Here is an 11,600-nt window from a genome sequence, read left to right on the forward strand (position 1 = left end):
ACACGACACACACACACACACGTACACACACACTACACACACACACACACACACACACACACACACACACACACACACACACACACACACACACACACACACACACACACACACACACACACACACACTTCTTCCTGCTTAGTAAAGTGTGGATGAATTATGCATTTCACCAGTTGACAAAGAGGCCTGTCAGACAGAGAATAATCAAACTCTGTGAGGACATCCATCATCTGGAAACACACACACACACATGCTCACAGATATTAAACACACTAGGGTTGTTATGGTTAAAAATATATATGTGCACCAATGTTTGTATGTTTTCCCATGTGTATATTTGTGCACAGTGAAGACAATGCCTTTGAAAATGAGTTGTATATTGGCAAAGAGGGACGATGAATTCAGATATTTTATTGGTTAGCTATAGTTACAGTCTTGCCTTTACCATCTTAATTAACTCTACAAGTATTAGCGTAAGTGTCATCAAAATGTACTTACCGTAAGTAAAAGTACTCAATCTGTATCGCTAATTTTACAGTGTTGCATTACTTTGCTATAATGATTGATGCTTTATTGTGTAGCCTATATCCCTTTAATATTGCAGCAGGTAATAGATCAACTACCGGGTAGCTTGTAGATTTATCACACCTTGTATTTCTGACGTAGGGATTTCTTTCCAGGGTACCGCCCACCAAGTTGCGCCGCAATTTTGTAAACAAACTAGGCTTGTTTGAGACGCGTGCACTCCACTAGCACCCCCCCCCCGTTGACATTCGCGGTACAGAGGGCTTCATGGGAACTTTGAGGGGAGCCAGAAGTTGGAGTACCAAACACCGCTGCCAAAATCTCACTCTGAACTCTGTTCAAAACTTGAGAGCCCTGCACCTATAATGAGGCATGATACATGACTTATTGATTATATTTTATACATCTGAATCGTGAAAGCTGTCAAAAGTTAGTGCTAGTTCCATATTTCCCTCTGAGATGAAGTGGAATAGAGGTATAATTGGAATACACAAGTACCTCAACATTAGAGTAAATCTACTTGGTGATTCTCCATCACTGATTGACAGACACCGTTTGTTCTTGATCGGTTCTCCTCTCAACTGAAACTCAACCTTGACAAAGTCAAAGAGACTGAATGCTTGAGGAATGCAGACAACACATTCCACAGCTAAGAGTCAAACAGCTGCTAATGAGTAACAAGGTGCAGCTGAGCAGCCAGGTGAGAACGGTCAGGTGATCAAAGGGAGCAGGAAACTGGGGGGCAACAAAATTAAAATCAAGACCAAAATCAGGGAGCAAAAGAACCTTCAAGTGTTGGTGTGTCTCGACCTGACCAGCACGGTCACATGACTTCACGTCACCACCGCTAAGCTAAAGCCAGCTAATGTTGGGCTATAAAGGAACAACAGCACAGTCACATGACTTCACGTCACCACCTCTAAGCTAAAGGAGGCTAATGTTGGGCGTGATGACGTTTAGTCGTCTCATTTAGACACTCAGAGCTGTCAAGTCTCACGCCTTTGAGACACACGCATTTCACCCCATTCACACGCTCACACGCCACACCTTGTATTTCTCACGCAGAGATTTCTTTCCAGGGTACCGCCCACCAAGTTGCGCCGCAATTTTGTAAACAAACTAGGCTTGTTTGAGACGCGTGCACTCCACTAGCACCCCCCCCCCCCCGTTGACATTCGCGATACAGAGGGCTCACTCTGACCTCTGTTCAAAACTTGAGAGCCCTGAGACACTTGTTAGCATCTTCAGTTTTTAAATCCACCAGTAGGGTATAAACTGATCATATTATGTCGTAGAATTAAAATCCCTTCAGCTTGTGTTAACCACAGACCTCATTTAGGCATGTTTTTGCATTAGTGTGATGAAGTAACTGGGTACGAGCTGAAGTGCTGTTTATTTATTCTGCCCTCTCTTTAAACAGATATCACAATGTCTCTATTGTAATATAACGTTCCCAGGATAACAGATTTGTATCCACCTCTCTTGTGGGTTAACTAAAGTACACACATGTGCACCAGGCTGCTTTTCATTTATCCACACACTGGGCTTCCAGGGAGACGATGAAAAGAGGAACAGAGCTGCTGTGGGGCTTTCAACGTGTCAGCGTATTATCTTTTAATTTCTGCGGTGATTGTTGCCTGTAATCAGCAGTTAGCTTTGCTCCAGCAGAGACGCTCTGTTCCTGCTCTAAGGAGATAATTGGAGCACTGATGGAAACAACAACAAAGACTGTAGGAGGAATGCAACTTATTCTGACTTGTTTCCTGCAAGAACATAAAGATACAAAAGATACAATCAATATGCAACCTACAGTGAAGGAAGCAGGGAAATCACCACCAACAATCATGAATGAGACTTTTCAATGTTTACTCGGACATTTGTTTGTTTGTTTGTTATCTTAAAAAAGGTTATCGTCCCCAGGTCTCATCGGATGCGGCGGCCAAATGCAGTCCAATTAAAATGTAAGGGCTAAATACGGGAAGATAAACACTTTGAAATGCTTAAACGATTGCTCCACTCCTTCTGCAGGAAAAACTAGCAAAATATCCAATATCTCCAGCTGCCGATAACCTTAAGTGTGACGACGATGCCACTGGTGTTTAAGGATATTTCGGTGGAAAACTGCTGCAGGATAGCGGTATATATTTGAGGTCAAGAGAGAGTTGGTCCTCCCAACTCACCCACCTCTTTTTCCATAGAAAGCCACACAGAGCAGGTGAGTGCAGTCGGGTTAAACATCAGTGACTCCAGTGCTCGCCCTACATAGGACTCTAACCTAAATGCATGGTTGCATTGAGGAAAAGCCATAAGACTATCAAACACCTGAGCTCTGTTAAAGGTAGGGTAGGTAAGAATCATGGTAAGAATGAGAAACCAGCTGGAGGGCGCTAGAATTTGAAAGTAAACAACTGGAAAAAATCGGCCCCTTCCTTCAGACTTCCTCACAGAGCCCCTCCCCCAACACACACGAACGCGCACATGACCAATGAGGGCACGAGATCAGTTTGTGCACAGATGGAAGGCTGACAGGCAGGTAGGCCATCCAGTTACTTTAGCCGGGCCAGATCAGATGATTGGTCGTGCTTTTTACAGCGCCACGGCTTCCACTGATGATGATTTATTGTCAAAGCATTTAATGTATTCATTGCTATCTGGATGTTAAGAGCATTCCATGGAATATAACAACAAGTGTTTTCTGAAGGGAATTACCCCACCTCTAAGAGCCGCCATAAACATCCATCTGTTTTGCAATCTACTTATCTATATAAATAGTTATAACTGTAACAAACTGTATAAAATGTTGTCTTGCTGTATTATTTAATTCTGTTCTTCTACATATCATAGATTTGTATTTACGTTCATAGAGACTTCTTGTACAATTTTGTATTTGTATTTTATGATATATGTTGCATTGTTGGAGGAGCTCAGGTCAGAAGAATGTCATTGCCATGTCTACACTGAAGCTTTGTGCATCTGATGATAAAACTTTGAATCTTGAATCTTTTGAATCTAAAAAAACCCATCACCGCTCTCTAGTCACTACATCTAGATACATATTGTCTTTACGGCCCTTTAAGGCTCTTCCTGGGGGTTTGATGCACGAGGGCTGATAATCAATGTTGTGATGTCTCGTGTCCGCATCACTCCAAGAGTTTGGCTCTATGATCAGTCTGGCACACTGAGCGACCCCAAAGGAGATCTGGTGCTTTAACAGAAGCTTGACGTCATGTAAACACGACGAGGAGAAGAGAAGAGAAGATGGAACTGTGTCCCTTGGGGACATTCAGGCAGCTACAGGAGGAAAAAACAGGATTCACACCAGGTCAGAATAAAGACAAAATAGAATAAAACATTAAAATAATATTACAAAATGTTGATAAAGTGATTGATCTTAGAACAGCTACCTCAAATGGAGTCAATTAAAGACCTATCTTTTTGATTTGGTTTATCATTTGGGGCGATTGTAATGTTTTCGTAGTATCACTGTTCATGTTCTAACTCAGTGATCGAACTCTTTCTGTTTGTTTATACCTAGTTTTTTATTATTGTTCCTCATTTGTTATTGTTATTTTCTGTCATACCCAGGGGTGTCAAACTCAAATACACAGTGGGCCAACATAAAAAAATATGTACTAGTGTAGAGCCGGACTGGTTCAGTGTTTATTGCAGAACTTATTGAAATGAACTTATTGCACATATTAAACCTGGAACTAACAAAGCTTCAATGATTGCCTATAAAAACAACATTAAACATTAAATAATCAGTTGATTCATTTCTTATGGCTCTATCTGCAGCTTTTCCAGAGTCATTTCTTATGATTACATTTTCCCACAGGCCAACAACAGCTTCAACAAAACTATTTCCCTCAAAGAGAAACCAAACATGCCCTGTTGTCGTGAGAGAGAAAGTGCAGAAGGAAACATCCATTAAACTCAGTGTGCTGCTCTGTGATGCTAGCTCAGATACTTGGCATCTCATCTTGGGTGCAAGGTCATCAATGTTTGGGCTCAGGCTCTGAGCTGAGGAGACCCTCAGGATGGAGTGAAGGTGTGAGAGCAATATACAGGAGGGCCAGATCTAATGGGAATGAGAAATTATCCTGTGGGCCGAAATTAAATCCACCAAGGGCCGGATTTGGCCCCCGGGCCTTGAGTTTGACACATGTGGTGAAAAGTACTTTGGGCTGCAGGAAGCATGAGAGGTGCTATATATAAATAAAGCTTAATATTATGTTTATTATTATTATTTAAAAACAGATCTGCCACTTTACCGGCATCCATACTTTACATTTCCTTTAGTCTTTCCCACTTCTCTCTATTATTTATATATATCTTTTTATATTTGATCTGACGAGGCTTCTACAATTCTTTATTTGTAATGTTTTTATGACTTTAAATGTGTTTTCTCCTGATCTTTGTATATTATCTCAAAGGGAAATGTTTCACTTTGTTTTGCTGCACCGCGTGTTGCTGTTACAGATTGCAGCTCTAAGGGACAATAAACCCTCTTATCTTTGGCTCTTATCTTTTGACCAAGAGACATGCAAGGTCACTGCGTACTGTATCTCTAAGATATCAGGCTGACTTCTGCAGGACCAGTAATATAGAGTGTTTGCTTTTTGTGATGATCCATCAGGTACGTGGTGAACTTTCCTCCACACACTGAGTAAACACAGACTGAAGATAAATAATGAATAACTTCAGCTGGAAGCGGGCCGGAAGAGAGGCTCATTTAAAGAAAGGACTCAAACTAAAGATAAAACCACACACATCCATCCAGGACGAAAGCCCAGAGTCACATGACACGTCTTTTAGTCCCAAAGGGAACTTTTACCTTCAAACATAACGTTGACCTGTCCCAGAAATACAGCAGCCAGTTTATAAAGTTCAAACATTCAAAATGTGGAATATGTCTAAACATCATATTAGATTGACTGTATTTGCATTCCTTGTTTCAATGCTGTACGTTATGTGTTTGTAGAGTCTCCTCTGTCACTGTGAGGTTGAGACGTGTGTGTGTGTGTGTGTGAGTGTGTGTGTGTGTGTGTGTGTGTGTGTGTGTGTGTGTGTGTGTGTGTGTGTGTGTGTGTGTGTGTGTGTGTGTGTGTGGAGAGGTGCGCTCCTGCAGAAAAGGAAGGGAAACCTGTTTCTAAGTTTACAACAGTCACGTGTGGGGACTCGCCTCCCTTATGGGGACATAATGGTTAGGGTTAGGCATGTGTTGGTTATGGTTAAGGTTAGTATATGGGAAATGCATGTAAGTCAATGTAAGTCAATGTAATGTCCTCTGAAGTGATGTATACATGGTGTGTGTGTGTGTGTGTGTGTGTGTGTGTGTGTGTGTGTGTGTGTGTGTGTGTGTGTGTGTGTGGAGAGGTGCGCTCCTGCAAAAAAGGAAGGGAAACCTGTTTCTAAAATGATGGGTTGGTTCTGCTACGCTGTTGCCATGGCGACGTGAAGTCCTGAAATGACAGGACGCGTTTATATATAAATGTTTCTGGGGAAACCTCTCCGAGCATCATACTCACGGCGTGCAGGCTTTCCTTTCTCATACAACTGTATTTAGCTTTGAAAATATTTATCCTTATTAGCAAAATCCAAAGGCTTCTTTAACCAGATGTTCTTAAAGAGACCCTATTGTTGCTTTTTGGGGTGTTCCCCCCTCCTGCAGTGTGTTATTGAGGTGTTTGTGCATTTCAATGGTCTGCAAATGCTAAAGTACGTCACAGTAGAGACACCACACACACATGTAAACCTGAAAATAAGCATAAAAAGTGAATTCTTTATAGGTTTCTTCAGTTTGTTTACTCTTTGATTTTGCTTTGCTCTGATTGTGTAAACGACTCATTGTAATGAGCTCTGGGGAGTTAACGAGGGTTGCCTTTGTTTCTGTACTTTTATTCTCAGGACACAGGCTGGTGTCGGCAGATGATAAATCATACAGGACATAAGAAAACTCTAATAGACGGATTCATTATCACTTGGTTGTTGTCTAACCTCTTTAAGCCTGAACACAGAAATTAATCCATGAAGACATTCAGAACAGAAATATCCATTTGGTGAAACTGATAGAAACTTAAACGATGAAATGTCTGAGATAGCTTACGCTTGTTTGACGTCAAATCTAAATCTGACAGAGTAGCGTGTATTTCCATCTTAACTGCAGTGGAGTAACACGACATGGAAAGACTGGTAAATACCTCCAAGTGTACTTCTACTGAAATAAGTGTACTCAGTTCTCCTGGGAGAAGTGGTTGACTATTTATGCATCTTTTGAAAGACACAATAACACAAAAAAGATGAAGTGAAAACGACCCAAATGGAGAAGCACCGGGCTAACAGTCTGATACTCGCATGAGGGCACAAATTAAACTGAATCCAGTATTTGATTCATTTAAAAATCCATTATTCATTTAATTTACTTGTTTTAAAGAAAACCGACAAAGATGATGAAGTTAAAGTGGGTTCATTCGCTGGTTCAACTTCTGTCATCTTTTCTGAAACATATCGGGACATTTTGATGTGCATTTGCACCTTTTTCTGATATTTTATGTACCAAACCAGTAAATCATTTAAAGGTGGGGTAGGTAATTTTGGAGAAGCCAGCTGGAGTGCGCTTGAATTTGAAAAAACACAGCCGGAAAAAATCTGCCACTTCCTCACAGAGCCCCTCCTCCAACACACACATGACCAATGAGGGCACGAGATAAGTTTGTGCACAGATGGAAGGCTGACAGGCAGGTAGGCTATCCAGTTACTTTAGCCGGGCCGGCTCAGATGATTGGTCGTGCTTTTTACAGCGCCACGGCTTCCACAGATGAAATGTTCTAATGGATTTTCTTAAGATATTCATTGCTATCGGGATGTTAAGAGCATTCCATGGAATATAACAAAAAGTGTATCTCGAGCCGGTTTCTCAAACTTACCTACCCCACCTTTAATACAGAAAGTAATTAGCTGATTAATCATTAATAAAAAACACTATTCAGTAACTTATGTGCAGAAAAAGGCCGTGAATTGAGTCCTGAAGCCTGAGCAGCTTTTAAAGCACACATGCCGTCCCTCACTCACAGGAAACAGTTCTTTTAATGTGGAAATACCTATAACACAATCTGAGGAGAGCTAACTGCACTGGGGACACAAGTCTAAGATGATCGGGGTTGCTGCTGTGGTGAGGCCGTAAACTCTGCACCGCATTGCAGGTCCATAAAAGCAGCTCCGCTCAATGTGCAGGACGTGTTAGTTTTAACGTCTGCCGGAGGATTTAACCTCTGGGACCTCTCTCTAACCACACCTGGACGAAAGAATCCTGCAGGTCAAAGGTCAACTGACTCCCGGGGAGAAAAACAAGAACAGCTGTGGATTTTTACATCTTTTAATATTCAAAAAATACTTCAATTTTGGCTTCTTTAGTATACATAAGCACCTGGATCTGCTCCTCTATCTCTGCATACAGTGTCTGTGAGGTGTAGGAAATGAAAAGTGCAAAGTGGTCGGCTCCGCCCTCCAGCAGAGGAACGAGGCTTCAACGCTCCCACAGGAATACAAAAAGTCAGCGTGACTCACAGGTTCTCCAGAAGAATCACAGAGTGACTCGAAGCCATGTGCAAAACCAAACTTTTTGGGAAATCAAAATGCCATGAAGGGAGCTTCTTCTTCTTCTGTGGTTAAAGCAGGAAAGCAGTAGACGGGCCAGCCGCTCCTCTTTCTCTACGGACGAGGGTTAGGGCAACGTGAGGAAAGGATTTGGGGATGTGTGAGATTTAAGAGAGAATTCTGGGAAAGCTCAGAGTACCAAAAGCAAAATCAGAATTCCAATAAAAAGTCTGAAATCTGTTAGGACTTAAATCTCAGAAATCTGTTGTCTTTTTTTGGAATTCTGACTTTTTGGGGAATTCTGACTTAAATCTCAGAATTCCAACAAAAAGTCTGAAATCTGTTTAAAAAAAAAATCACAACATTTCGGGAAAAAAGTCAGAAATATATGTTTTTCTTTCTCGCAATTACGATTTAAATCTCAGAAATCTGTTCTCTTTTATGGGAATTCTGTCTTTTGGGGGAATTCTGTCTTTTGGGGGAATTCTGTCTTTTGGGGGAATTCTGTGTTTTGGGGGAATTCTAACTTAAATCTCAGAATTCCGGGAAAGGTCAGAATTTAAACAAAAAGTCTGAAATATGTTAAGTAAATTAGAAAACGTTGGGAAAAAAGTCAGAAATAAATACATATATTTGTTCTCACAATTAGGACTTCAATTTTGGGGAATTCTGTCTTTTTGGGGAATTGTACATTTTTTCTCAGAACTCTAACTTTTTTTAAGATTTCTTTCCTTTTTTTGAATCATTACTTTAATCTCAGAAAAAACTGTTATTTGAAATCTCAGAAATTCTGTCAATTCTTAATTAAATCCCAGAACTCTGGAATTACAATCAGAACTCAACATTGTTTTTTCTTCACACAGCCCAGACATGATCCCCTCTCGGCCCTGGTCCTCTCCCGCATTCCTCCACGCTGAACTGAACAAGTGTTTCTGTCTTTTTGGTTGTATTTGTATCTCCTGTTTGCAGAAACGTTCACAGCTTTAATCCAAAACGAATCACTGCAAAGTAAACCTGTGGCCAAACAGTCAAAGTATCAGATGCTGCTTCTTCTTCTGCTTCAGAGACTTCCTTCAGGATCATCTCGTACAGTTTGTTGTGACTTTAAAAATCTGACTTTAATCTGCAGAAATCTGATTTCTTGGGAATAATCCAAAATGAATCACTGCAGAGTAAAGTGAATCCAGCGACTGTTACTGCTTCTTCTTCTGCTTCAGAGTCTTCCCTCAGCATCACACTGTTCAGAAATCTAACTTTAATCTGCAGAAATCTGACTTTAATCTGCACAAATCTGACTTTAATCTGCACAAATCTGACTTTTTGGACTGAACCCAGCCCCAGCAGCTGTTACCGTTTCTTCTTCTGCTTCAGAGACTTCCTCCTCTTCAGGATCATCTCGTACAGAGTGTCCATGCCCTCGTGCAGCCCCTCTCCTATGATGGCGCATGCAGGTTGGACATGATAAGGTGTCGCGGGGCTCAGCTCCTTGAGGGCCAGATGCTTCTCGATCTCCTCCACCAACAAAGACTTGGGGAGATCCTGTTTGTTGGCGATAACCAGCAGAGGAGTTCCCTGGTTCTCAGAGAACTTTGTGACTTTGTGCAGTTCGGTTTTGGCCTCCTCCAGCCGGTCCACATCCACAGAATCCACCACGTAAATGATACCGTCCGTGCACCGACTGTAAGATTTCCAAAGAGGTCTCAGTTTCTCCTGACCTCCAACATCCCAGAAATGGCAGCTGATACCCTTCGCAGTGCCGTTACTCAGCTTGATTTTCTCCGTGTTGAAACCGATTGTGGGCACGGTGTTCACGAACTCGTTGAATTTGAGCCTATAGAGCACGGTGGTTTTCCCCGCAGAGTCCAGCCCCAGCATGACGATGTGCAGCGACTGGAAGGCGGAGATATTGGAGAAGCTGTTGCCCATTTTTTTTGGCGTTTTTCAATATCTGCTGCCTTTTTTGTTTTGTTTTTAAATCCACGGTCCCTGGAAATAAAAGGATTAATCCCCGGGACGCATTAGTTATTCCCCTCACGCGCTCTCATCCATTTCCTCAGTCCTCCTTCCAATGTGTCGGTGATAATAAACCCTCCTGGATCAGAACACTCCCCTTTTTTTTACGCTCGGATATATCCAGGAGGTCCCGGGGAAATAAGTGCGTCCTTCTCCGGGGAAACGACCGGTAAAATCAGGTTCCTCCGGTGCCGAGAGTCGGTGTTTCTTCCCCGGTCCTCCTCTCTGTTGTGAGGCTGAGAGAAAAAAGAGGACCGCAAAACAAGAGAAGCTCCACCCACACACACACACACACACACACACACACACACACACACACACACACACACACACACACACATGTTTCCAGATTAAAGTAACTTCAGCATTTTCTAAACTGTGTTGGTTTGGTTTTGTCTGGCGTGTTGGTTCAAATATTATAAAGAGGGGAAACTAGTGTGAAACTGTAAAAACACGGAGGCGTTAACCCTTTGTTGTGATCTATGGTTGTGATCTGGTGGATCCGGAGCAACTCTGCCCTCTGGTGGTCGAGGTGGGTCACCACATGATACACACAATACATACATTAACAAATAACAAAACAAATAGTTTACCATAGTTGTCATTCATAAATATGTGCTGAGATACATTTTGGGAATGATCTATTTTAAAATAAATTAGAATAATATGAATCCACTGCCGACAAAAAATAAAATATGTTTAATGCAAACAATGTTCAAGGTGAATTAAGTACATTTCGTACAATAAAACATAAACCAGGACCAGTGGAGAATTTTAAAGATACATTATTTTATAGTGAAGAATAACCATATCATAACATTTGAATAATAAAGTGTGTTAAATGAATAGACCAGAGTTCATTAAGACTTATTTAGAAATGTAAAATTAAACCAAGTACTCAGATCGTGTACTTTAGTAAAAGTAGAAGTATTCAGATCTTCAGTAAAAGTAGAAGTACTCAGATCTTGAGTAAAAGTAGAAGTACTCAGATCTTGAGTAAAAGTAGAAGTACTCAGAGCTTGTACTTGAGTAAAAGTAGAAGTACTCAGATCTTGAGTAAAAGTAGAAGTACTCAGATCTTGTTTGAGTAAAAGTAGAAGTACTCAGATCTTGCAGTAAAAGTAGAAGTACTCAGATCTTGTACTTGAGTAAAAGTAGAAGTACTCAGATCTTGTACTTGAGTAAAAGTAGAAGTACTCAGATCTTGTACTTGAGTAAAAGTAGAAGTACTCAGATCTTGAGTAAAAGTAGAAGTACTCAGATCTTGTACTTGAGTAAAAGTAGAAGTACTCAGATCTTGTACTTGAGTAAAAGTAGAAGTACTCAGATCTTGAGTAAAAGTAGAAGTACTCAGATCTTGTAGTAAAAGTAGAAGTATTCAGATCTTCAGTAAAAGTAGAAGTACTCAGATCTTGTACTTGAGTAAAAGTAGAAGTACTCAGATTTGTACTTGAGTAAAAGAAAGT

The 11,600-nt window shown here is 41.0% G+C and overlaps 1 protein-coding gene across 1 annotated transcript; it reads right to left on the reverse strand.

The window, feature by feature from the left end:
- Positions 1-7,884: 7,884 nt before the first annotated feature.
- Positions 7,885-10,360, reverse strand: LOC104943510 (ADP-ribosylation factor-like protein 4C). Its single transcript, XM_010768948.1, has one exon. It carries the CDS (start codon positions 10,045-10,047, stop codon positions 9,469-9,471), a length of 579 nt encoding a protein of 192 aa, XP_010767250.1. The 5' UTR covers positions 10,048-10,360; the 3' UTR covers positions 7,885-9,468.
- Positions 10,361-11,600: the final 1,240 nt, after the last annotated feature.

This window comes from Notothenia coriiceps, unplaced genomic scaffold (genome assembly GCF_000735185.1).
Source record: "Notothenia coriiceps isolate Sejong01 unplaced genomic scaffold, NC01 NC01_scaffold00006130, whole genome shotgun sequence".
Taxonomy (NCBI): Eukaryota; Metazoa; Chordata; class Actinopteri; order Perciformes; family Nototheniidae; genus Notothenia; species Notothenia coriiceps.

Excerpts from the sequence above, each read along its gene's own strand:
- LOC104943510 (XM_010768948.1), bottom strand. The coding sequence starts at position 10,047 with ATGGGCAACAGCTTCTCCAATATCTCCGCCTTCCAGTCGCTGCACATC.